The sequence below is a fragment of the Panicum virgatum genome, chromosome 4N (genome assembly GCF_016808335.1).
Source record: "Panicum virgatum strain AP13 chromosome 4N, P.virgatum_v5, whole genome shotgun sequence".
Lineage (NCBI taxonomy): Eukaryota > Viridiplantae > Streptophyta > Magnoliopsida > Poales > Poaceae > Panicum > Panicum virgatum.
The window spans coordinates 661526-689301 of NC_053148.1; the positions used below are offsets into that span (position 1 = coordinate 661526).

Here is a 27776-nt window from a genome sequence, read left to right on the forward strand (position 1 = left end):
ATCATATCTTTAGCCCTTAGCACACTTTGAGAGTGTTGTGTAAAGGATAGCTCTTAGTGAGTGAGTTGGCAAGGCTTCGAGCCTTTGTGTTGTGGTTCATTAGTGAACCAAAAGAAGAGTTTGGTGCGCCGGCACCTTGGAGCGTGAAGCTCGCCGGCAACGTCATCGACCCTCCGACTTGGTGTGGAGCGGCGACGACACTTTGTGCGGGGGACGTGGAGACCCCCATCCTTTGTGGAGAAGCTCCTTAGTGGAACCCGGGGCCAAGTTGACCGTGTTTGTGTTCACGGAAGAGACTTGGTGGCCGAGTAGCAATACTCTTAGTGAGTGCTACAACAACGTGGATGTAGGTGTGCCTTTGTGGCTAACCGAACTACGGGATAAACACCCGCGTTAAGAGTTTGCTATCTCCTATCCCGCTTTTTAAGCTTCCGCATTTATTACTTGTAACCTTTGTGCCTTTACTTTCATAGAGTAGTTTCTTGTTAGGAAAGGCTATAGGGTGCATAACTCTTTTGGGATAGGGGCTTCACACTAGAACAACCTAATTGCACATCTAGATAGCTTGTTTTAGTTTAAGTTTTGTGCAAACTAGTTGGAGCTATAGGTCTAAGTTTTTATTCGAGCCTAATTCACCCCCTCCCCCTCTTAGGCTAGAGCACCCGATCACTATCAATTGGTATCAGAGCCGGGACTCACTTGTTTCACAAACAAAGGCAATTCTATTGGCAAATTTGTGTTTACCGGCTCATTAGATCGGTAGGCTTCACCGCCTAGTGAGTTAGCTCTTTTAGGGGAAGGGATGGATTCTCTAGGACCTCCTCCACGTTTCGATGGCACGGGCTTCCAACGATGGAAGATTCTAATGCAATCCCACCTCCAGGCAAAGGGCCTAAATGTTTGGAGAGTTACTAGTGAAGGAACTAAAAGCAATAATCAACAAGAGAGACAATATGATGCTACAGCCAAGTGTGCTATTTTAATCTCTCTTGGTGAAAATGTGTTCAACCGTGTGTTTGCTTGTGAAAATGCTAATGTTTTATGGAAAACTATTCATGAGAACCATGAAGGCACAAAAGATGTTGCAAATGAAAAATATCATATTCTCATTGATAAACTTAATAGTTTCAAGCAACTTGATCATGAAAATGCCGAAACTATGTACTCACGATTGAATATTCTTGTGAATGAGATTAACTCTTTAGATTTGAAGAAAATTGAAGATTTGGAACTCATTCGCAAGATCCTTCACTCACTTCGAAGGCCGGACTATGATTTGGTGACAACAATTCTTTATGAGAAAGATCTCAACACAATGACACCAAACAAAGTCCTAAACAAGGTGATTGCCCATGAGCTACGTCATGATATCAAGCCAAGAGCGCCACCCTCTTCACCAACACAAAGTGCACTTGCATACAAGGAAGTCAAAAAGTTGAAGAAGATGGCCATCAATGGTAGCTCAAGTGATGAGGAAGAAGAGGAAGCAAGAAGCTCCTCAAGTGAAGATCAAGAGCCAATGAACCCCAACCTCTACAAGTATGTAAAGAAGATGAACAAGTGCTTAAAGAAAATCAACTCAATGGGGTATATGGTCTTCCTCAAAGATGGACCTCACCATCAACTTATGAAAGTTGAGAAGAAGTTCAAGAAGAACAAGCAAAAGAAGGAGAAGAAGCCCAAGCATAAATCATTTGCCATATTTGGTGAATGGGTTAGTGGTGGTGAAGAATCAAGTGCTAGCTCAAGCTATGAATCAAGCAAGAGATTCACCACCCGCACCAACTTCAGATCATCATCAAACACTTGCCTTATAGCCAAAGGTATGGATAGCGATGTAAGTGATGATGACTCCGATTCTCCTTCAATTGATGAACTTCTTGACCTTGTTCATGAGCACCAAAAAGTCATTAAGAAACAATCAAAAGAAATTAAAAACCTTAGTGCTCTCAAAGATCTAAATGCTTCTCTTTCTACAAATTTTGATGATTTAATGTAATGTGCAAATTCAATTTGCTTAGCAAGGAGCATGAAGAGCTCAAATTAAAATTTGAGAGCATTAATGATACTAATGACTCTTTGGAAATGAAGCAAACTATCCCTTGTGCAATTCCTATCTCTAGGGTAGATGCTTCAACTTCTTGCATTGATTTAATTGATGATTCTTGCTCTAACCCTTGCAATGAAAGATGCAATGAGAATATTGTTGTAGAATCATGTGATGATCTCATTGTCAAGGAGAATGATGAGCTCAAGTAAGAAGTGGAAAGGCTCATAAAGGACTTGTATAGATTGAAGGGCAAAGGCATGGAGAGCAATGTCCAACCTTCTCAAGATAACCGTAAGAACATGGTGAAGAAGCTTGAGAAGGGGTCCACCGTGACTTGCTCTAAGTGCCACAAAGAAGGCCACAAGTCCAACAAGTGTCCTCAACCAAGGAAGAAGTTTTCGGATGAGAAGAACAAGAAGAATCTAACAATCAAGAGTTCTCTCATCTACACCAAGCCCAACCGGAGGAACAAAAGTAATAGCACCTCCTATGTGATCAAGAAGAAAACAAATGACAAGGTGGTTGCTCATAAGGTTGGGAAGCAAGAAAGGAGTTGGAACCTCCTTTGTGGAGAAGCTCCTTAGTGGAACCCGGGGCCAAGGTGACCGTGATTGTGTTCACGGAAGAGACTTGGTGGCCGAGTAGCAATACTCTTAGTGAGTGCTACAACGACGTGGATGTAGGTGTGCCTTTGTGGCTAACCGAACCACGGGATAAACACCCGCGTCTAGAGTTTGCTATCTTCTATCCCGCTTTTTAAGCTTCCGCATTTATTACTTGCAACATTTGTGCCTTTACTTTCATAGAGTAGTTTCTTGTTAGGAAAAGCTATAGGGTGCATAACTCTTTTGGGATAGAGGTTTCACACTAGAACAACCTAGTTGCACATCTAGATAGCTTGTTTTAGTTTAAGTTTTGTGCAAACTAGTTGGAGCCATAGGTCTAAGTTTTTATTAGTGCCTAATTCACCCCCTCCCCCTCTTAGGCTAGAGCACCCGATCACTTTCACAGTAACCCAAACATATTCTGCTGGAATGTGCGTGGCTTGAACTATCCAGCAAGAAGAGAAGCAGTAAGATTGTTGTTACAGGATTGTGGGGCTAATTTAGTCTGCTTACAGGAAACAAAATTACAGGTCATCTCAGATAGTCTTGCTGCAGAAACTGTGGGGTAGCGACTGAATAATTCATTTTACCTACCAGCTGATGGTACGAAGGGAGGAATTCTACTTGCCTAGGACAAGGATTTGTTCAAAGTTGTAAATCCCTCCTTTGGCCAGTTCTCTGTGATAGCACGGGTAACCTGTAAACCCTCCAGTGCATCTTTCTTGCTGTCTGTGGTATATGGTCCATATGAGGACCCGGAGAAGGAAGCCTTCCTGCAGGAGCTACTGAGTCTCAAGTCTCAACCCCCCCCCCCCCCCCCACCCCCAAGACATGGCCTGGTTGTGCGTTGGCGATTTTAATTTGATCCACTTGGCAGCAGATAAGAATAACCTCTCACTTAACAGGAGGCTGATGGGGCGATTCAGACACACTCTCGACACTTGTGAACTCCTTGAGCTGCATCTACAAACCGCCGCTACACATGGAGTAATGGACAGCTACGCCCCACGCTGGTCCGCTTGGATCGTTTCTTCTACAACTTGGACTGGGACACCCTGTTCCCGAACCTCTGTTTGCAGGCCCTCACAAGCACCATGTCTGATCACTGTCCGTTATTCTTACGCCAACAAAACAGACCACATCGAAAGGCGCATTTCAAATTTGAAACTTTCTGGACGAAGATTCCGGGTTTCTTCCAACTGGTTGAAGAGACTTGGGCAAAACCGGTGCTGGGGTGAAATGCAATGATGATCCTTCATAATAAGTTGCAGAACACTGCGTTTGCATTGCGAAAGTGGAGTCGCAAAATTTTTGGTGAAGCAAGAATGCCACTCCACATGGTACAGGAAATCATCCTTCGTTTGGACCAAGCACAGGAGTTCAGTGAACTCTCTGAGGAAGAGGCTAGACTGCGGAGAGACCTCAAGGTCCGGGTACTGGAACTCGCGGCGATTGAGCGTGCCAGGCGCCGTCAAAGCTCTTGCCTAATGTGGTTAAAACATGGTGATGCTTGCACCAAGTTTTTTTCATCTCAAGATGTCAGCACGGAAACGCCGAAATTTCATTCCCGCCTTGAGAAGGACTGATGGCACCTTTAGTTGGAAACATGAAGAAAAAGAAAAGGAAGCTTTTGGCCACTACAAGAGTCTGTTGGGAACAAAAGTATACAGAACGCGCACACTATGGGAGCTTCTACAACTCCCTGTGGTCGAGGAGGGCCTCGATGCGAGCTTTACGGAGGACGAAATCAAGTCGGCCATTTCCCTTCTACCTTCGGACAAAGCACCGGGTCCTGATGGCTTTACTGGTGCGTTCTATAAATCTTGTTGGCACATCGTCAAATCTGCGGTTTTGGATGCTTTTAACTACCTCTACCATTTAAACACTGGCCCTCTTGAGTGAATGAATTCAGCAGCCATCACACTCATACCCAAAAAAGAAACCTCTGAAGCTATTGCTGATTTCAGACCCATTAGTCTTATTCACTCCTTTGCCAAACTGATCTCCAAGGTTCTATCAATTCGGCTTTCTAGCAAAATTGACAGACTCATCTCTATGTCCCAAAGCGCTTTCATCAAGAAACGCTGCATCCAAGACAATTTCCTATATGTCCGTAACTTGGCGAGAGCTTACCACAAAACAAAAACTCCGGCCTTGCTCTTTAAACTTGACTTTGCAAAAGCCTTTGACTCTGTATCTTGGGAATATTTACTGGAACTTTTGGAGATTCGAGGTTTTTCGGTAAGATGGAGAAATTGGATCTCCTTGATTCTCTCCTCCTCCTCATCGATTGTTCTTAATGGTGTGTCGGGCCCCTTCTTTCATCATGAACGGGGATTGAGGCAGGGCGATCCGCTTTCGCCTTACCTATTCATACTTGCAATTGACACTCTTCAACGACTGTTTGAGTTGGCCACACAAGAAACCTTTCTGAGCTCTGTGGACGGCATGCCTCACTTCTCCTGTCACTTTATGCCGATGATGCTGCTCTCTTCGTAAACCCGTACAAGGAAGAAGTGGAGTTGACATTACAAATATTGCAACACTTTGGTGAGGCCACTGGTCTGAAAGTTAATGTGGCCAAGAGCTCTCTGGTGGCGATCCGTTGTGCTGATCTTAATTTGGACGACATTCTCTCTTCTTTCTCGGGGCCGAGGGTCGCCTTCCCGCTTTCATACCTGGAACTCCCACTTCACTTGGGCAGGCTGAGAATGGTTCACCTGCAACCTACGCCGGACAAAGTCAAAGCCAAACTTACTGGTTGGCAGGGCCGGTTCCTCACTGCTGGAGGTAGGAGAGAACTAGTTCGCTCGGTACTTTCATCTATGCCAATTTATCTGCTAACTGCCCTCCAAGTGCCGAAGAGTTTTCTCAAAGAGTTGGACAAAAATAGGCGTCGCTTCCTCTGGGTGGGGGATCAGGAACTCCATGGGGGGAAATGCAAAGTCAACTGGTCAACAACTTGCTTGCCAACTACATTCGGCGGACTGGGAATTCTGGATTTGGAAAGGTTTGGAAGGGCCCTACGGCTGTGTTGGCTCTGGTGTAATTAGACAAACCCTGAAAAACCTTGGTCAAGCTTGGATCTTACGGTCGACAGCACTGACCGTGCATTATTTGCAGCGGCCACAAGAGTACTGGTAAATAACGGGAAGAAAGCTCTTTTCTGGCACTCCAGCTGGCTAGAGGACCAAGCGCCGGCCACCACCTTCCTCCTTCTGTACAAACACATCAAAAGAAAAAATCGGTGTGTTGCTGATGCTATTTCAAGGAATAGGTGGGTTAAAGACATTGCACATTTTTTTTTTGAAAAGGGAAATTTTATTGATTTCAAGCACAATACATCAAGGTGATACATCGTCTTGAAATTTTCCCGACCTCTGCCTAAACGACACACAGCCTAAAAAGAGTTTGATAAAGATTCTTCCACACTAATGACTGTCAATCCGCAGACTAGACCGCCACCCATGTGCCCGGGCAAAAAAATCCTTGGCCACCTGTGCCAAGAAATGAGAGGCCGCTACAAGCTTGTCCTGCAAAGTATACTTCTGAAGGATAGCCCATGTACGGAGCCAGTGCGTAGTTGAGTAGATAACCTGCAAAAAGGAAGATTTTTTGTTATCGAACACCACCGCATTTCTGCATAGCCAAACAGACCAACACAAGGCTGTCGCGCCCAGAAGTACTAGTGGCTTATATTCTTTAGAAATTCCATTGAGCCAACTCCCACACATACTAGGCATATTATGAGGTTTTGGTATGCCCCAGGCCGCATAGACCGAAGCCCATACCATTCTCGCGAATCGGTAGTCAAAAAACAGATGTTGTATCGTTTCATTCTCATGACAGAAACAGCACTGTTGGTTCCCCTGCCAATTCCGTTTTGCAAGATTATCCTTTGTAAGAATGATGTCTCGTCTAAGATACCAGAGGAATATCTTTATCTTGAGTGGGGCTTTTAATTTCCATATTCTCTTATTTAGATTAGGAGTGTTCTGATTGATTAAACCCAAATAATGTGACTTTACCGAAAAAACACCTGTCTGGTCTAGGTTCCATTTAAATTCATCCCTTTCTTGGCTGAGATCTATAGTTGATAGACGTGAGACAAGATTATTCCATATCACCAACTTATTGCCAATTAGATCTCTACGCCAGGAGAGGTTCGGGATCTGTGTACTTAGTACATCAGCCACCGTATCCTGTTTCTTCCTGACTATATTATAAAGTTGTTGGTATTGATCGCGTAAAGGACTATTTTCTAACCAAGTGTCTTCCCAGAATCTTACTTGAGACCCATCTTTTATCATGAATGTTCCGAATCTTAAAAAATCTCGTGTTACCTTCATCAGGCTTGCCCAAAAATGTGAATCTCCGCTCTTCCATTGGGCCTGTACCAACGGTTTAGACCCTAGGTATTTATTGCGTAAGATCTGCTGCCATGTACCATCTGTTGTTAACAGGCGGTACAGCCACTTACTGAGCAAAGCTATATTTTTTAATTCCAAATTATGAATCCCTAGTCCCCCTTGATCCTTGGGTTGACACAAGATGTCCCACTTTGCTAGCCGATACTTTTTTTATGCTCGTCACTTTGCCAAAAAAAATCTAGATCGAAAATAGTCCAACTTCTTACGAACCCCTTTTGGGATTTCAAAGAAGGACATCATGTACATAGGCAAGCTGCTAAGAATAGAATTAATGAGTGTTAAACGACCTCCAGTTGAAAGGTGTTTACCTTTCCAACTACTGAGACGTTTTTCAAACCGTTCTTGGATCTTCAGCCAATCGCTATTAGACAATTTTCTATAATGAATCGGAATGCCTAAGTATCGGATTGGGAAAGATCCTGGATTGCAACCAAACAGCTCCATGTACTGACTTTCGCAATTCTTCGCTTCTCCAAAGCAGAAGATTTCACTCTTATGGAAATTAATTTTGAGGCCCGATAGCTGCTCAAAAGCACAAAGAATAGTCCTCATGTTATGAGCCTGCTCCAGGTTATGGTCCATAAAGAGAATTGTATCATCAGCATATTGTAGTATTGATAGCCCGTCATCTACCAAATGGGGAACCACACCACTCAGCAAACCCTCTGCTTTTGCTCTCTTAATGAAAAGTGTGAGCATGTCGGCTACTAAATTAAAAAGGATGGGTGAGAGTGGGTCTCCTTGCCTAAGTCCTTTCTTTGTTTGAAAATATGGACCCACCTCATCGTTGACATTTATTGCAACACTTCCACCTGAGATGAAAGACTTAATCCAATCAATCCACTTGTTTGAAAAGCCTTTCAGCCGAAGCGTCTGAATCAGGAAGTTCCACCTCACTTTATCATAGGCTTTTTCAAAATCTATTTTGAAAATTACCCCACTCTGGTTCTTGCGATGTAATTCGTGAACCGTTTCATGCAAGATCACAACACCTTCTAAAATATTTCGGCCACGCATAAATGCCGTCTGTGAAGGGCTAACTATGTTATCTGCAACCGAATTGACACGGATTGTCGCCACTTTCGTGAAGATTTTAAAACTCACATTCAGGAGGCATATCGGCCTGTATTGCTGGATTTTACTGGCTTCTTGTGTTTTTGGCAATAACGTTATGACACCAAAATTTAGACTGAAAAGGGGAAGATCACCATTATGCAGGTCATGAAACATTTGCATGAGGTCCCCTTTGATGACATCCCAAAACTGCTGATAGAATTCAGCTGGGAAACCGTCTGGTCCTGGCGCTTTGTTATGATCCATATCAAAGATTGCATCCCGAATCTCCTTTTCAGTGAAAGGAGCTACGAGGAATGCATTTTCTAGTGAACTGACTTGAGGGATATCATCCGTCCTATCGCCTAAAGTAAAATTATTCTCTTCAGGAGGACCGAATAATTCTTTGTAAAATTGGGTGATATAACCTTTTAGGTTATATTGACCCTCAATTTTTCCACCCTCGTGTTCTAGGGAGAAGATACGTTTCTTACGATGTTTGTCATTAGCAACCATCTGAAAGTATCGAGTGTTATTATCCCCCAAAAGAACGTCAGTCACTTTGGCCCGTTGATAATACTTGAGTTCCTCCTCACGCAGGAGTTTTATCAAGTCATCCTGGGCGGATTCCAGTTGATTCCTCTCAACGTTCGTGAGTGTTCTAAATTCAGCTTGGGTGTCTAGGTCCGTTACTATCGATTGGAGGTTTTCCTTTTGTGCTTTATACACCCCATGGTGGTGACGAGCCCACCCCCGCAAGTGCTTTCTGAGTGCCCCCAGTTTTCTATTCCAGCGTTGCACTGAATTTTGTCCACCAACCGGTTGATTCCAAATTTTTGTGACTCGCTCTTGAAAATCCTCATGAGATAGCCAACTGAGTTCCATTTTGAACTGCTTTGCATGTCCCGTAAAGGATGGGTCACCCGTTTCCAAAAGTAATGGGGTATGATCTGAGATGCCTCTATCTAGTGCTCGCACTGTTACCATCGGGTATTTGAACTCCCATTCAGTTGTCATTAGAGCTCTATCGAGCTTCTCATAGGTCGGATCCAGAAGAGAGTTTGCAAAGGTGTATTGTCTCCCTGTCAAATCTATCTCCCGAAGATCAAAGCTATCAATGACAGCGTTGAACAGGAACGGCCAGCGAGGGTTAAAATTATTTTTATTCTTTTCCTTACTATGCCTCATGATGTTAAAATCTCCCCCGATTAAGGTGGGCAACGGATTATGTTGACACGTACGGATGAGTTCCGACAGAAAAGCTGATTTGAATTCATCCTGTGCCGGACCATATACTGCCATCAAAATCCATTTGAAATCATCGTTTCTGTTTCGGAGATGGAACTTAATAAAAAATTCCCCTTCCACAATAATAGAGAGATCAAGGACTGTTGAGTTAATTCCTAGTAGAATACCGCCCGACCGTCCCCTGGGTGGGAGGCAATGCCAGATAAAATCCGTGTCACCAGAAAGACGGTTAAGATTTGATCTAGACATGTCCTGTTTCCCGGTCTCCATGACGGCAACAAAGTCTAGTTTGTGATCTCTAATTGCATCTGAGATGTATCTATATTTAGCCAAGTCTGAAAGACCTCTGCTATTCCAGTAGAATCCTTTCATGGGGAAACACTTTTTTTTTAGTTTTTGAGTCTTTTTCCGCGCCTTGGCTTTTTTAGCTGTTGATTTCGACTTACGCCCGGTCACCTTAAGGTCACAAATTCTCATGCCTAGGTCCAGGTCATCCAAATCCACATCAGTTATGTCCTTGATTAAGTGGGAAAGGAGCCTGTTTTCATTTTCAGGATCCTCCTCATCACTTAAATCAAAAGGATTTAAATTGGTATCCGCTCTTTTATTTTTTGGCTGAACCTTAACTTTGTCCACTTCAATTCGTTTTAGTGCATTAGAAGAAACAATAATCTCTTTGGAGCTGCTACCCATAGATATCCCGATAGACTTTAATTTTGCAACACTATTGTCCATAGTTAACTTTAAAGATATGTTACCTGGTGGGTATGTCCCTGCCGGGTTATCCAGGTTCCTAATAGCAGCACGCCTCTTGGCTTTGTCCAGAACTAGCTCATCTGCTGCAGGATTACCATCCACAGAAAAAGAATAGTTAGCGCGAGCACTTCTGCGTTTACCATCGAGGAAAACTGATCCAACCCCTGAAATATCATCACATTCCGTACCTGCGATACTGTTGGTAGGTGTCTTGAAAGCTGCTGGTGTGAACACCTCCGGCTGCCCTGACGCCAACACAACTTGTTGCTTACTCGGTGTTGTCACCCCCGCCTTAGCAGATACCACCGTATCTGTACCAGATAGATCGAGTGATGATCTGAAATTATCGCAACAATTATCTGACAAAGGTGAAGGAGTACCTGTATTTGACTCCGGAATTATAGGCGATGCTATCACATATGGCCCACTAGATGGCGAATTAGCATAATCTGCTACACAAAAGGGTGAGACTGTATGCAATTCCTCAAAAGCTGACCCAAAGAAGCGCGAACACTGACCATTATTTCTTGGTGGAGTAACATTAGCCTGACTACTATAAGTAACAGACTCAGAGCCTGTTTGTACTTGCAGTGCAGGTTTAAGCTCCTGAGGATTTTTATCCATCACCATGCTGGAATCGCCCATTGGCCCTGCCATCTGGGCGCCCATGCCAGTCGAAAGCGCATCTACGCCCAAAGGTGTGTCGATCACCTCTCCCTGCTGCTTAACTGCATCAGATAGAAGGCATTGTGAAAAATCAGATTTAACACAGCCATATTCTGATGTAAAAAAAGGATGATATTTACCAAAAGTATTCCCAGGAATCGGCCTGAAACCACCTCTTGGTTCAGTAACCGCAATCTTGGTCGATTTTGTAGTTCCTTCAAACAAAACCGGCTTCCTCGGTGGACATGAGCGACGGTTTCCCATAGGAGTGACCGCAATCCGACACTGCATTGGGGCAGGTCCAGATCCAACATTTTTTGTCTGAGGTAAGCTGCTCTCAGGTTGACTCGTCCTCTTCAATTTTTTTGAAGAATCATCCCTATCCTTATCCTCAGCACTACCATTACCATCCCGGAAATTATCAAAATCCATGGGATCATCATCTTCTGGCGGAAGCGTTGCTGGCAAGAAAAGTTCATCTTCCTGTGCAAAGGTCACATGATAACCTTGAGTACCAAAAACCAGGTCTGTAGTATGTGGCAGCTGACGCTTATCCATCATCCCAACCTTGATTCTGATCACACCCTTCATCCTATAAGTTAGCATATCAACTTCCAGAGTTGCACCAATCACTGTCCCAACGGCCCAGAAAACCAAGTAATGCCTGTAAGCATGTGGCACCCCTGTAACATGGACCCAGACTTCCTCTAACTCATACGTAGGTGCAATATCTTGATCATTTTGCCAGACTGACACCGTGAGTGTGACGCCATGATTTTTCAACTGAAAGCCAATGTCAACCATTCTCTGCAGTGAATCGTCACTAGGAAAAGCCACCAAAAAAGAATTTTCATCATGAACTAAAGCTTCCCACTTCCAGTCTGTTCTGATGATACGAGCAAGTTCAAACTGAACTACTTCCGCTGTGATGCGTCCCCCAGAGACGGTGACTAGTCCCGTGGGCGACGGATCTGGTGTCTCAAGCTTGTAGTCGACGTCTGTAATTCTGATAAAAGCAAACTCCTTCTTGCCTGACCCAAAGAAAGATGCATTTGGTTTAGGCATCTTCAGAATCGGGCACTTGGCCGACAAATGGGAATTCTTCTTGTTGCAGATAACGCAGTCGAGATTTGCCTTGCAATTTTTGTTAACATGTCCGCTGCACTTGCAACGAAAACAGAAGGGTTTCCTCTTCTTAAGTGCACCCTGTTCCAATTGCTGTTGCTCCCGCTCTGCCCCCTGTTGAACAAAATCAGCCTTGCTAGATGGCAAGATAGGAACGTACTGCTGTTGGGATTGATTTCCTGCTGATCTAGAAAATTGCTGATCAGCTCCTCCTCCTCCTCGACCAGGATGTGCGCTGCGACCATCAGAAGCACCATGCTAACGACCAGCAGAAGCACCATGCTCACGTCCATGTTCACGACCTACCTCGCGACCATACTCACGGCCGCGACCAGCAGGGTGTTGTGCCCTGGAGTGGGCCTGGAAACCGCCGCCGCCAAAATCCCCATGACTGCGACCATCCCGGCGACCAGGGTTGGGGCCTCGACCCCTGCCTCGATCCACAAACCGAGGGTAAGGTGGTATCGGCGAGCTCCGCACGACGTCCGCAAAGGAGCATTGGTCCCGCTTAGCCACCAACACCGGCAATGAATCTGATCTCGGGCACCCAGGTTCTCGCGCTAGGGTTAGAGATGGTGTCGGCGTGGGAAGTTCACGACCAGGAAGTGGAGCGCGATTGAATTTCCTGGGCCCGTTTGGGATCAGGTCCCAGATGGACCTACCGAAATCGCGAGCACGTGCAATGAGGTCTGTACGCAGAGGCCGAACCGGATGCAGGAGGCGCTTCCTTGCGGTCTCTGGCAAAAAGGCTTCCAACGTGATCACCTGAGATCGACGTTTAGGAAGTGGGCCTTTCCAAGAACGCAAAGCGAACCCTTTCTTTCGAATGTCTGGATTTGACGCACCCTTTCTCTTAGATGGCAGAGAAAATTGCTTAGCACGTTGCGGTGAAGAAGGCTCCGACGAGACACATTGTTTGTGCTCCGGATTACTTCCCACCGGCGATCGCTCATTTTCCCACCATCGTGTTCCCTTTGGGAAACCCATATCTGCCCAAAAATTTTCAACGAAAATCTCATCATTGTAACTTGAGCACTTCTTCTTTTCTGAGATGTAATCTCGTGCCTCTTCATATGAGTAACCCGCCATGATACAATCCTGTAAAGCCTCATCGTCCGCAGGACTGAAGCACTCATGGTTGTCTACTTCGTTGGATGATTGCAACACCATCGACACTGGAGAAGAAGCCTCTGCTAAGTTGATTCCTACCTCGTTGGTGTCGATAGGCGTTGCGGCCACGCCATCTGCAAAGCTCTGATCCTCCACCTCAGGAAGACCTGCAAGAACAGACGGAAAAGCACTCACCTCGGGACACGCGAGCGTGAGCCGCCGGCGACGACGAACAGCCTGTTTCGCCGCACCGCCAGGGTCGAAATCCGCCTGCAAAGGAGTTGTCAGAAGCACCGGAATCGCATCCGGCGGGATTGAAGGCTCCGGCGACGTAGTCGTCCCCGGAGACGAGGTTGAACGCTCCGGCGAGGAAGCACCACCCGGAGACGGCAGGGAGGTCATCCCAGGCCAGGCATCAGGTGACAAGAGCGATTCCTTGCCGGTCGGGAATCAGTGGTCTCGCCAACGCCCAGCAACGCCTCGCCGGCGGCTTAGCACGCCGCGAACGCCGAGCGGGGGGCCGCGCCGATGCACAGGCACCCGCGCCCACCGGACGGCGGTCCGCCCGGCAACCAAGGACGCCGGCGGCTTAGCACACCGCGGACGCCGTCGCAACGCCCGATCGCCCGCTCCGCATTTTCAGGAGTTCAAAATTCAAAAGGCTCCAAGACATTGCACATAACCTGACACCCGACCTGCTATTGGATTTCTTCGCCCTGTGGTCAAAAGTTGCCCTAACAAATGCAAATTCTTTCTATGGCTGTTACTTCAAAACTGATTTACAGGGCTGGTGAACGAGCAAGCAAATGTGTGTGGAGCTTTACTTCTCTCCCCAGATACATGACTTGGAGAGGTGGAGACAACCTCTATATTTATTTATATTGGTCATCCTCCATTTCAACTAGCAAGGTGGGATTAAAGGGTTGCACCACTAGCCCACTTCCTCATGTACACACATGTGCATTTGAGATTTATTTGGAATTTCTGAACCAAGCCCAAAATTCCATCACCTAGAAGATAGAAAAATGTAGCTGCTCAACAATGATATATATAAATAATATCGCAAAAAGGAGAAGAGAGCAAAATATATAATATAATCTAAGTTGACAATGCGAAACTGGTATTGCGGTTTACTGGGAAATTAATTAATATAAGCTGCACATATGGATATATGTGCAAAAGGTGTGTCATATGTTTAATTTCTACTATATATGGATCGGAGGCAACAATTAATTATTATTTTGATTGATACTACTACCATGAATTTGTCGTAATATTATATTGTGAAGCACTTAATAATAGGGTTTTTTTGGATCCAAGCCATTACAATTCTGCAAGTTTGGAGAAATGCCATTACAATTCAGGTATTAGGAAACATGCCATTGCAATTTGTGGTCTCCCAGGTCTATACCATTTTCTACGTACGCTAGCGGCTGGGACCCACCGTTAGATACGAATACGGGCCGAGCCGGCCACGCCGTTAACTCCTCCCCGACAACCGTTTACTTCAGCCACGCCGCTCACCTACCCAAGCGTTCCCCACCCACGGCCAACCCTAGAGCCGCCGCCATCGACGGAGCCCCGGCCACCGCAGGAGGCCCGTGCGGCCCACCCTAGCGTCGCCGCCGCCACGATTACCGGAGCCCCGGCCACCGCAGGAGGTCCCACAGGAGGTCGCCGCCGTTGGAGGTCGCGGCCGCTGGAGTTCGCCGCCGCAGGAGGTCGCCGCCGCTAGAGGTCCCGCCGCCGCTGAAGCAATGGCCGGTAAGTGGACTGGTACCCAGCAATCCGCAAGCTCCAGCAGCACGACAGGTAGAGGCGGAAGGGAGTGTCCCTTTTGCCATGTTCCACTGGTACGGATCCAAAGCAAGCAACCAGCAACAAAGGGCGTCTGATTTCTCAAGTGCCCGTATAGCATCAAGGTTGGGATTTTGACATTGTTGTGCTCATTTTCTTGAACTTTTTTTGTCTGGTCTAAGACTCTTGTATCGAATCCATCGATTGTAGGGCGATAACACTACCTGCCGCTTCATCCGCTCTGAGGCGGAGATTGTAGCCCTGGAAACAAATGACCGTCGGAAGCAGGAAGTGAAGGAAGCAGGTTGTGATTGTTGTGCCGATTTGAAGGAAGAATTGCAACTGATGAAGGAAACATTGGATAGTGTTGTAGCTGAGATTTGAAGACTAAAGCAACCTGCTCATGCATTGCCTGCTGTAAAGTCTGAAGTCGAGAAGAAGAACATGCAGATCGTGTTTGATTCAACTATTTTAGCGCATGTTTTTGTAGGCTTTGCAGGTGTTTTGATTGGTGTGGTTGTAGCTGGGTTGTTGAAGTGAGGAAATGAATGTATGGTTGTAGCTGAGATTCCAAAAAATTGCAATGAAATAAATGTATGGTTTCTTTTGTTTCTAGAAAAAATGCAATGATACTGAAATTGTTTGGTTGCCTGAATTATAACAGAAATATTAGAAAAATATATGCCATGTGAGGCTAAATTGGTCGAAGCACACAATTGGCATACAGTCTTACATATTTTGTTTCAAGGCCATATAGGCCATCACAGATCAGGTCTCAAGGCCATTACATATCAGGTCCCAAGGCCATTACATATCAAATTTCATCCATCACAGATTAGTTTTGACAGACAAAATGACAAATTCTCAGCTAATATCTAAGGCCATTACATATCAAATTTCATCCATCAGAGATCAGTTTTGTTTCAACCATCACAGATCAGTTGATGACAAAAGCACTGCTTTAACAAACAAAGTCACTGCCCACCATTAATCATATCTAAGAGGCTTCTAGCAACATGTGCCGGTGGAGCTGCTGCTTTCCTTTTCATTTTCTTCTTCACTGGTGTCTTCTTCTTTTTCTTAACTGCAGCCTTCTTCTTAACTTTGGATGGTCCAGCTTCTTCTCCAACTGGCTTCTTCCTGCAACATAAGTTGAAAACTCTTTATTGCACAAAACAGTTAGTAATTAACATGACATGATTTAATTATTTTTACCTTTTATTTGGAGCAGAAGTCTCAGCATTTGGTGCAGCAGTCTCACCATTTTGTCCAAGCTCTGGCTCCTTGCAGGTCTTGGCAATGTGGCCGAAAGCTCCACACCTGTGACATTTCACTTGCTTCTTTGTGCTATTTTTTTCTAGGCAACCTCTTATCCTTTGAACTTTACGTCTGCCTGGTCTTCTTCCCAGTATTGGTGGGTAAACTTTGAAACCCAACTCAAAATGAGGCCAGCTGGACGTGTCTGGCATAGGTTCCACTCTCCCTTCATATGCAGCTCTAAACTTTGCAACAGAGTAGTACTCATGGACATAGTCAGAAATTTGGAGTCCTCTATTAGAGCAAATCCATGCCAGTGCATGCTTGCAAGGCTTACCAATTATTTGCCATTCCCTGCATGAACAATTATGGTTTTCAAGATCCACTGTGTGCCTTCTATGGTTATTCCAGTCATCCAAAATGGTGACCTCTGCAATGCCATCATCACAAGCCACAACCTTGACTACTTTCAAATTGTTGCTAATGACATTCAGATCCTTCATTACACCTGGGAGGATGCCATCCTGCCACTGCCTTGCAATCTTCTTCCTAAGGTACCTCTTCTCCATTATAAGTTCCCTCAGCCTGTCAACCAACTCATGGAGATGAAGTCCCTTCAGCTTTTTAATTTGTGCATTGAAACTTTCAGACACATTGTTGGTTAGGTAATCACACTTGCTAAGCTCTGAGAACCCACATCTGTACCAAATCCTCCCATGGTGTTGCTGGAGGTAATCAATTGCTTCAGGATCAAACTCATAAATCTTCTTCATATGCCATTTGAACATACCTTCTGTGTAGCTCCTTGCAGCTGGGTACAGATGGTCAGTGAACACATCACCTGAGTAGTGCTTCATGAAATTTTGGTACAAGTGCCTCATGCACTCTCTATTCTCAGCTTGTGGGTAGACAGCTCCCACAGCTTTTTCCAAACCTTTACATGCATCTGAACAAATGACTAATCCTGGAGGGTCTCCCACAGCTTTGTGCAAATTCTGGATGAACCACTTCCAGTTGTCTTCATTTTCTATGTCAAAAACACCATAAGCAATATGGTACAACCAATTATGACCATCAACCCCAGTAGCTGTGGCCAGCTGCCCAAGGTACTTCCCATTCAAATTAGAAGCATCTAAACCAATAAATGGTCTGCAGCCAGCCAAAAGCCCATCAATGCAGGGCTTCAGTGCAACAAATATCCTTTTGAACCAATTCTGTTCACCTACTTTGTCTAATTCTATTTGTAAAATGCTACCAGGAGAACTTATTTCCAATTGTGCAGCCCAATTGAATAGAAGCTGAAAACTGTCCTCATAAGAACCATGAATCTGGTCTAGAGCAACTTGCAAACCTGACCAAACTTTGGAGTACTTCAACTTTATTCCATAGTCACCCTCCAATTTCTCTTTGGCATCCTTTGGACCCTTGTTTGGATTCTTTTTTACCCAATCTGAGAGCATGTCTGTGCACCAACCCTGACTTGCCATTTTTCCTTCTCTAAGCTTGGTGGTAGCACAATTGTGCTCTGCAGGGAGCACTTTTATCTGCAACAAAGAAGCATGTCATAAGCAGTTCACTAACTTATCAGCAATACATAAGCGGTAAAAGTCAAGATATGTTACCTTTATTGTCTTTTTATCAAAAATTGTGGATGCATGTATGCGCCAAGGACAACCCTTTGCAGCACAGTGTGCTATAAATCTAGTCTTGTCTGTTTTTACTCCAGCAAACTCAAATCCAGTCTTCACAGCGTGATGTCTGATTGCTTTCATGAATGCAATGATATCAGGAAAAAGTGCCCCCCTCACTATGTTTGGATTCTCAGCATCATGGAGTACATGCACCTCCAAAGGGTCTGCATCATCAACTTCATCATCATTAGCATGTGTAAAAGTATTTTCATCACAAGGTTGACCATCAGCAAAATTATGTGTATGATGGACTGGCTGTGCATCTGGAACAGCAGTATAAATTTGCTCATCGTCAATGCCAACATACTCTTCTGGATTATCAAAGATATCAGGCTCCTTGTCAGGCTCTAGGTCAGCAGCTACCTCTAGTTTTTCAGGAGCCTCTAACTCAACAGCTGCCTCTGAAATTTCAGGAGCAGCACTACTTGGTTCGTTGGGTATGGTAAAGTCATTGTTGGGCAGCACACACAGAGGCTGCAGTTCATCAAATTCAGCTGCTGAACAAACCGACTTATCAAATGCTCCCACTATAATCTGACAACTCATTTCTTCCTTATACATTTCAAAGATATCAAGCATTTGAATCTCACTAACTAGTCTGACATCCTCATGCAGTCTTTTGTCAAAGAACCATAAAGTGGGTAACTGGTTAGAGTGCAGTTTTAATTCATCAGAAATACTTGAGAGCAACATTTCAAGCGTTAGCGACAAATACTCCACATCCCACTTAATCACACAGCCTTTGCCGTATGATTCTCTACCATCAGAGTCCTTGAAAGCAAAACCTTGGACTTTAACCTCTAGCACGAACAAACAGTCCCTACCAGGAATCAAATCGAAACCCAAATGCAAGTGTAAATATACAATCACAAGTCAACTACACTACATGCTCACACTGAATTAACAGGGACACGCAGAAATTACCTGTTCCCGCAGTCCTCCATCTCCACTGGAACACTACGGCGCAGATGCTTCAAGCTTCTTGCATCTCCTCTGGTCGAAGCGGCAGCCGCAAATCCGCAGCTAGCCGTGGCGGCAGTGGGACCTCCGCAGGGACGGGCGCGCGGTGCTCTGGGCGCTGGCCGGTGCTCCGATGATGGTGGCGGCGGCGCTAGGGTTGGGTGTCGGTGGGGAAAGGAGAGGGAGAAGTGAGCGGTGGATAAAAGAGAGAGGCCCTTGTCTTATCGGGGAGGAGTTAACGGCGTGGCCGGCTCAGCCCGTATTCGTATCTGACGGTGGGTCCCAGCCGCTAGCGTACGTAGAAAATGGTATAGACCTGGGAGACCACAAATTGCAATGGCATGTTTCCTAATACCTGAATTGTAATGGCACTTCTCCAAACTTGCAGAATTGTAATGGCTTGGATCCAAAAAACCCATAATAATAAGCTAGCTAGCAGGGGCGGTGTCCAGTCGTCATCTATCGTTGCCAGTGGGCGGCCGGCGGCCGGCGGCCGGGCGGTGCGGCGACATGCATGCACAGATTTTTGAAGGAATGGAGCTGCATGGATCTATCAACAGTAGACCACTGCAGATAGATGGAGATGTAGATACTAGATAGATGCAGCAATATAATAATCCAGCAAATGCAAGCAAATGGATCCATGCATATTCATGCTTCATTCTTGGTCTCTACTCGATCGATCCAGGCAGCTATAGCAGATCCAGGCATCTCTATATCTAGCTAGAAAGATGGACAAGTCAGCTATACATACACAAATACATAATATACCACGTGATATTCTACATCTTAGAAGTAGTTATATCTAACTAATTACTGAACAAATTTTTAGTAATAACCGCTTAACACGATTACTGAACATCATTTTGCTGAATATGGTTTAGTAATTAGGTAACTCAATTCAATAATTTTTTATTAGTTTGATCAGTAATTTAACTGTTTGGTGTAAAATAAACGTTACAACTTAGATGTAGAATATATGCACATGCATCCTCCTCAACAACACAAGAGGTGACCTTCGATCCCCGTCAGCCCTATTCTTGGGCTCCACTCTCGTAACATAAATGGATCAGACTATTGCAGATCCAGCCCATGTAATAACAGGCCTAGGCTTCATCTCACTCCAAAAGGAAAGTTCAGGCCCAATACTCGCCACCACAAAGTCCAGTAAGCGAGCCCATGAAACTAGGAATCCAGTAAGCTCAATTATCACACACTCTCCGTGTCTAGAACTAGAATAGAACTAGACTATCTACCCGTGCTCCCACACAGGCTAATTAGAATTAATATAAAAATAAAATCAATAATTATAGTTATCTATCTCACACCCTTTTTATTTATTAAATATTCTAACACATACTCTAAAATATATATTTATCATTATCTAATTACAATAGCTTTCATTTTGCATCACACCTCCATATGTATTCGATATATATTTAGTTGAACTATTCGTTTGTGAATTGGTATTCTTATCTCTTTCAACATACATGAATATATGGTGACATATATCATGGGTAGTATTTTTATATAAACAATAATATATTAATAATGATAGAAATAATAATTTAGAATTTTATATTGATGCACTTTAATATTTTATTGTAATTATATAATTTATATTCATATTTATAAGTAATTTAACTTTTAATAATAATGACATAATTGGATAATTTATGTGCAAATTTAGGGGGGGTATTTGGATTATTTTTATAATAGCACATGTGGGTAATTTACACAGAGATTAGGGGGTTAATTTAGATTTATTTTATAATGGCAGAGGTGGGTAATTTAGGTACATGTTTAGAGGGTTACTTTAGTCTATTTTCATAATGACAGAGGTGGGTAATTTATTAGAAAAGATAACAGATCCGATGGTTATTATAATTAGGGTTGTTGGATTGATAGCCGGATGTTTCTGATTTTTTTTTTGATAATTTATAGAATTTCTCTATTTTTTTGACATTGCCCACCTAGGATCCTAGGTGGCTTCATGTAGAGGCTCCAAAGAGACTCCAATTAGTAATAGTAGAATAGAATAGAACCGGTCGAGCCCTCTACCTATCACCTCAATCTTAGGCCTCGTTTGGTTTTTTCAGTTTAAGTCATAAGTCCTGTCACACCGCATGTTTAAACATCAATTGGGAGTACTAAACATAGACTTATTGAAAAACTAATTTCATAAAACATGATTTAATCATGAGATGAATCTATTAAACCTAATGTTATCGCCATAAATTAACAGATTAATTAATGGGCCGCGAGTGAGTTGGGCTTAATGAAGAAATTAAAGGAGGCTTACGAATCGGCTCCTGCGTGAGCGTTTGGGCCATATGGGCCATGTATCTTTAGATTTATTTCAGTTTGAGTTAGAGATAGAGTCCGATATGGACACGCTAGTTTAGATTGTTGTCCAAGTCTCCGGACTATAAATATGTACTCTATGACATTTGTAAAAGGAGGAACATCATCACGTTTTGCAAACAACAACTCTCGGCGCACCGCCACCCCTAATTCTAGGGTTTCGTCCAAGTAAGCGCCATGCTACCCTGATCGCTTCTTGCGATCAGGGCAGCGTTGTTCTTGCTTTTACCTTGGTATTACTCGTACTGAAGAGTTTTTGATGGCGAGTAGTGCTAGTTATCTTGATTTTCGTAGCATGATTTTTTAGTAGATTCATCGTGCTTTTGTTGCTTATCATCTACGAACATCATGTCATCTCTGCGCGATCATGTTTTAATCTTATACTAATTCTCATTGCATGAAATTAGTCGCGTAGAGATGACACTCTGCTCCTTTTTTATCTAGTAGATCTAATCTGTTATGGTTAGTTCTTATACTTAAGAATTGGCGTAATATCTGCTAGTTTAGGCCTTGCAAACGGGTTGGACGATCCGGCGACGTATTAGATGCTTTGCCTTGATCTTAATAGGGATTGATCCGGGAATCGGCTTTCGCTTGTTCTTAGGCCTCTTTTCTGGTCAAGGTTCGGTTATCTTTTACGCTCGTTAGGCCTAACTACGTGTAGGATGTTCCGATCTAGCAGTGAAGCTTTTACCGTCGTGGATTAGATTAGCTAGATTTAATTGAAGCAGTTTTTGTAGTTATTTGCTTTATCCATTACCATCTGGATATGCAGATCCAATCTGACACCGGGACTCGATCAGGTGGCACGCCCTGCATCTCCGGAAGCGACGGCGTGTGCCAGGATCTGGGCAGTTGACCAAGGGACCGGTGCCAGCCAGCGCCCCGGCAACTTCCCGGCTCCTCGTGTTGCCTGTCACTACTCGCCGGTGGGTTTTGACCAACAACACATTCTGGCACGCCTGGTGCGACCCTCATCAGCAACAACGTCCACCGCCAGAATGACTGGACCTCAGAGCCAAGCGCCGATCACCAGCCTTGTCACGTATGAACAGCTGACCCCCGAGCACAAGCAGAAATACGATGAGGTCAAAGCTCAGTTCGAAGTCGATGTCATCAGCTCGTTCGAGAGGACCCGCAACCACGGCATCAGGTGGAAGGGGTTCTCACCCGAAGGCGCTCTCGACAACGTTGACTTGTCCATACCATCAGAGGAGCGCACCAGAGCCCTGCGCCAGGAGATGAACTACATGGTGGCTCACACGCTTCATCGGCACTCAGAAAGCCTGGTGAATGAGCTCAAGCATGTGGCACATCATGTCGTCCAGGAGGGATCAAAAACCAGTACTCCCCATCAGGACCAATCCTGGGGAGTCACAGGGGAGAGGACTCACTTCAGTCTAGGCCGCCAATATCGTATTCGCTCACAAATCTAGGTCCGCAGGCTTCGCCGATCTACGTCGTCTACAAGATCGGCGGTGATCCCGGGGAGGGCCAGTTCCTGAACGAACTGCCTAAGGAGATTCCGCACGGATACACGTGCGTGTACATACCTGATAGCATCAGTCCAACGCGCGCGGGACATCTGGTGGGTACAGGAGCTTCAGGAGCAGATGCGGAGAAACAAGCATGGCTAGCGAAGTACGCTACCGGGCCGAGTGCTGAGCCCTCGGCCCCAGGAGTTCTTAGTGTGGATCAGATCAGCGCAATACTAAGGGAACAGTTCAGCATTCTGCCCAAGAGAAAGGCGATCAGCTATTCCAAGCCGTACCCAAGCGAATACGACTTGATCCCGTTACCACCCAAGTATCGGCTCCCATAGTTCACCAAGTTCAGCGGGTCAGAAGGGGCCAGCTCCATCGAGCATGTGAGCCGATACCTAACTCAGCTCGGGATGATTTCAGTATCGGATCCTCTGAGGGTCCAGTTCTTCTGTCAGTCTCTCACAGGCTCAGCCTTTGTATGGTACACATCATTAGCCCCAGATTTGATCCGCACTTGGAGGCAGCTGGAAGATCAGTTCCACACCCAGTATCACTCAGAGGCTGCTGAAGCCGGGATTGCCGACTTCGCCCAAGTCAAGCAGAAGCGAGGGGAAAGTGTGTCAGAGTACGTGCAGCACTTCAGAGAGGTTAAGAATCGATGCTACTCATCATGCATCACAGAAAAGGAGGCAGTCGATTTGGCAGTTCTGGGGCTCACTAAGCCGATCAAGGATCTGGCTTTTCAGTTGGAATTCACCTCTTTGGCGCACATGGTACAGAAGCTCATGGCGTATGAACACTATCACCCTGAGCTGTACCAGAAAAAATTCAAGCGACATGTGAATATGGCCCAAGCAAATGATTCTGATGATTCTAGCGAGGAACAAGAAGTGGCTATGGCAGAGTGGACCCGGGGGGCAAACCCCGTCCCGTGCAAGTGGGTCAAACAGAAGGGGCTTGTGAAGGGCTTTGATTTTGACGTGGCCAAGGCAGAGCAGATATTCGACTTACTGCTCAAGGAAAAGCAGTTGAAGCTCCCAGAGAATCACAAGCTGCCAACGACGCAAGAGCTGCGTGGGAGGCTGTACTGCAAGTGGCACCACTCGTTCACCCATGCGACGAATGACTGCAAGGAGCTGCGTCGGCAGATCCAATAGGCTATCGAGCAAGGTCGATTAATTCTGGCCCAACACATGATGAAGGTGGACAGTCAACCATTCCCACAAGCTAATATGGTGGAGCTGTCGGATTTTAGACCTGAGGGCCAGAACTTGGCGTTCCAGATTAACATGGCGGGACCCATGCGCCGCCGTGACGAGCAGAGGAAAGAGGCCGCTTCTGGCAAACGGCCCCAGGATGAATACGAGCCGGAGCAGCAACATGTTACTGAAGAACAAGTGCGTCACATCCGCAATCAACTCCCAGCTTCCAATCGGCTTCTGGAAAAATACCAGTATCAGTACAAGTTGCACCGCCGATATGAATCGGAAGAGGAGGAGTATGAGCACCGCACAGGGAGGACGCTGGGGAGGCGCCAGGCTATACGCGACCACTGGCATTGCCCGTTTTTCAGGTACTGTTGGAATTCCGGCATGAGCCGATTGCCTACTATCGATGATTGCTTGGAGTGCAGGCCTCTGGGACGCCAGCCAGGCGAGACGTCGGTGTTCCAGCGCTTGGGGCCCAAAGCACGTCACGACGACCATATTGAGCGGCCATCCAGGGATGATCTTGAGCTAGAAGGGGAAGATAAGTATCATCGTCCACGATGGCGTCCTGACAGGCTCAGAAGCTCACAGAAGCGCAGAGTGCAGCGCTTACGCAATCTCGAGGAGGCAGAAGCAAGGTACCTCGACGTGCTGAGGAAAGCGCGTCCGAATCTCGCGGAGCAAGTCAGGCACCCGCGAAGGGTGGAAAGGTGCCCTCCAAGGAGGGAGTGGTGCCCCAAGCAGCCAAGAGCCGATGAAAAGTCATCGGCTGATGTGAATATGGTGTTCGTGCCCCCGTCGGAGTTTCGGGCGCCCCAACCGGAGGAATTGGCCTTCGCGCGGCTGGACCTTGGTCCACAGCCGATCATCTTCGAGAAGCCCAAGGAGAAAAGCTACAAGCACCTGAAGGGATTATATCTCAAGGGCCTCATCAACGGCAAGCCTGTGAATAGAATGTTGTTCGACACTGGAGCCGCGGTCAATCTAATGTCGTACTCAGTACTGCACCGATTGGGTCGTTCTGCTGCTGATCTTATCAAGACCAACGTGATGCTCAATGATTTCAATGGCCAGCCGTCGGAGGCACAGGGCGTCCTCAATGTGGAGTTGATAGTTGGCCACAAGACCATCCCAACCTCGTTCTTCATCGTCAACAGTAAGAGTACGTACACAGTGCTGCTTGGGAGGGATTGGATTCACGCCAATTGTTGTGTTCCTTCCACGATGCACCAGTGTTTGGTCCAATGGGATGGCGATGAAGTGGAGGTGGTCCGTGCAGATGACTCCAGCGAGGTTTCGCTCACAGACATGAACGCCTAGGACACCGAAGGGCAAGAGCCGATCTCAGGGATCGCGCTGGAAGACTGTGATTGGATCGAAGCGACAAAAAATGGATTGAGGCTGGTCTTATCCACTGGCCTCACAGAATAAATACATCCTGGCACGCTACTTAGCCTAGCAGGTTTAGAGAGGCCGGTCCCAGCGACCGGCCCCAAAAAATAGACAATTCTTGTTTAGAGTCGAAACTGTTACATTGCGGACAGACTTTAGCCTGCTCTGGCAGTTGGTTAGTTAATGAGCATTCAGTTTCGAGGGGTAATATTGAGACGGCCGGCCCATGCGGTCGGCCGAAAATTTTCTTTTGTCATCTCCCCGTGTTTGCTGTCGACGTGGCAGATGATGACGAGTCACCTGTGTCCACAGTCGATTTTACAGGCGACGGCAAGTTGGGGTACGGGTTTACATCAGCTGACGATTTGGAGGAAGTTTATATCGGTCCCGGGGATAAGCCGCGACCAACATTTATCAGCAAGAAGCTAGACCCAAGCCTGCGTGAGCCGATGATAGCACTGTTGAGGGATTACCGGGATTGTTTCACGTGGGATTATATTGAAATGCCTGGTCTGGATAGAAGCATCGTCGAACATCGGCTCCCGCTTAAGAAAGGATTTCGGCCGTTTCAACAACGAGCAAGGCAGATGAAGGCGTAAGTCCTGGAGGAGGTCAAGAAAGAGGTGCAAAAGATGTTGGACGCAGGGTTCATCAGGCCATGTAGGTATGCAGAATGGATCTCCAGTGTGGTCCCTGTACAGAAGAAGGATGGCCGATGGAGAGTCTGCATGGATTTCAGAGACCTCAACAGAGCGACGCCAAAGGACGAATATCCGATGCCCATGGCAGAAACATTGATCAACGCCGCTGCCGGTCACAAAATGCTAAGCTTTATGGATGGTAACGCCGGCTACAACCAGATCTTCATGGCCCTAGAGGATATAAGCAAGACTGCGTTCAGAGTACCAGGCGCGGTCGGCTTGTTCGAGTACTTGATTATGACCTTTGGATTGAAAAATGCCGGCGCAACGTATCAACGCACCATGAATTACATTTTTCATGATCTCATCGGCAAGCTGGTAGAAATCTATATTGATAATGTCGTGGTCAAGTCCACATCGGCTGGGGGGCATCTGGAAGATTTGCGTAAGGTTTTGGAGAGGACTCGGAAGTTTGGGCTCAAAATGAACCCGAAGAAATGTGTATTTGGCGTATCGGCCGGTCAGTTCTTAGGATTCCTGGTACATGAGCGAGGAATCGAGATCGGCTTGAAGAGTCAAGAAGCGGTAAAGACAATGAAACCGCCTACTACGAAGAAGGAGTTACAGAAGCTCATCGGCAAAATCAACTTTGTCAGACGATTTATCTCCAATCTGTCTAGGCGTATCGAGCCGTTCATGGGTCTGGTGAAGATCAAGTCCGAGGATGAGTTTCACTGGGGGGCAGAATAGCAGCAGGCTCTTGATGAAATCAAGGAATAATTGTCGAAGCCTCCAGTATTGGTTCCACCTCAACAGGACAGGCCTTTCTACGTGTACCTGTCCGTGGGTGACACTTCCATCACCTCGGTTCTAATTCAGAAACATGACGATCAGGAGAGGGTTGTCTTCTACCTCAGTAGGCGCATGTTGGACGCCGAGATCAGGTATCCTGAGATTGAAAAGCTTTGCCTTTGTTTATTTTTTACATGTATAAAGCTTCGACATATTTTGCTCTCGGCGGAAACGATCGTCATATGTAAATCAGATGTCATCAAGCATATGCTGTTGGCTCCTATTCTAAAAGGCCGACTAGGAAAATGGATGTTTGCGTTGTCAGAATTCGATATCCGATATCAACCTGCAAAGGCAGTCAAGGGACAGGCACTGGCGGATCTCATTGCATACAGTGTCAATACTGACGTGTCTGCACTTTTTGTACGTGCCTGGGCCATGTTTTTCGACGGATCGGCTTGTGATGATGGGTGCCGCGTAGGAATTCTTTTGGTATCGCCTCGTGGGGCGACTTATTCTTTTTCCATCAGGATGGCTACTCCATGCACCAATAATTTAGTAGAGTATGAGGCCATTCACAAGGGGATGGAATTACTCCTGGAAGCTGGTGCAGAAGCAGTGGAAATATTTGGGGATTCGAAACTGGTGATTTCTCAGCTCACGGAAGAATATAAATGTGAGAGCGAGCCTCTTTTTCCAATATGGATGCAGTGCCGTGAGTTGATGTCACAATTTAGGTACATTAATTTCCACTGGATACAAAGGACTTTGAACAGTGAAGCCAATGACTTGGCACAGATGGCTTCCGGATACAAGGAAGCAGCCGATGGGGTCGATGTAGAGGTTCAGTTTCTAGAACCTGGAGACTGGAGAGCCGATATCTTCAATTATTTGAAGGATTTGGCTCGGGGGGCACCCAGAAGGATAAGACTCAAAGCTATGAAGTATGTTCTGATAGGGGACGTCATGTTCTACAGGACTTTGGAAGGACTGCTGCTTAAATGTTTGGGGCCTTCGGAGTTGAATCGGCTCTTGCATTAGGTTCATGAAGGAGCCTGCGGTACTCATCAATCGGCTCATAAGATGAAATGACTGATTAGATGATCGGGATATTACTGGCCTATCATGCTTGAGGATTGCTTTAAAT

The 27776-nt window shown here is 45.7% G+C and overlaps 2 protein-coding genes and 1 long non-coding RNA gene across 3 annotated transcripts; all 3 read right to left on the reverse strand.

The window, feature by feature from the left end:
* Window positions 1-6111: 6111 nt before the first annotated feature.
* Window positions 6112-10364, reverse strand: LOC120668996. The gene is made up of 3 exons (XR_005672651.1): window positions 10331-10364; window positions 10145-10225; window positions 6112-6251 (listed from the first exon to the last, which is right to left on the reverse strand). It is a non-coding gene; the product is annotated as an uncharacterized LOC120668996 (long non-coding RNA).
* A 59-nt stretch (window positions 10365-10423) lies between these two features.
* Window positions 10424-12226, reverse strand: LOC120670337. Its single transcript, XM_039950423.1, has 5 exons — window positions 12094-12226; window positions 10949-11839; window positions 10661-10870; window positions 10523-10591; window positions 10424-10479 (listed from the first exon to the last, which is right to left on the reverse strand). The coding sequence occupies exons 1-5, from the start codon at window positions 12224-12226 to the stop codon at window positions 10424-10426; spliced, it is 1359 nt and encodes a 452-aa protein (XP_039806357.1).
* A 3419-nt stretch (window positions 12227-15645) lies between these two features.
* On the reverse strand, window positions 15646-18732 carry LOC120670338. The gene is made up of 5 exons (XM_039950424.1): window positions 18713-18732; window positions 18524-18608; window positions 17720-18433; window positions 16056-17641; window positions 15646-15980 (listed from the first exon to the last, which is right to left on the reverse strand). Exons 1-5 carry the CDS (start codon window positions 18730-18732, stop codon window positions 15815-15817), a joined length of 2571 nt encoding a protein of 856 aa, XP_039806358.1. The 3' UTR covers window positions 15646-15814.
* Between the last annotated feature and the right edge of the window lie 9044 nt (window positions 18733-27776).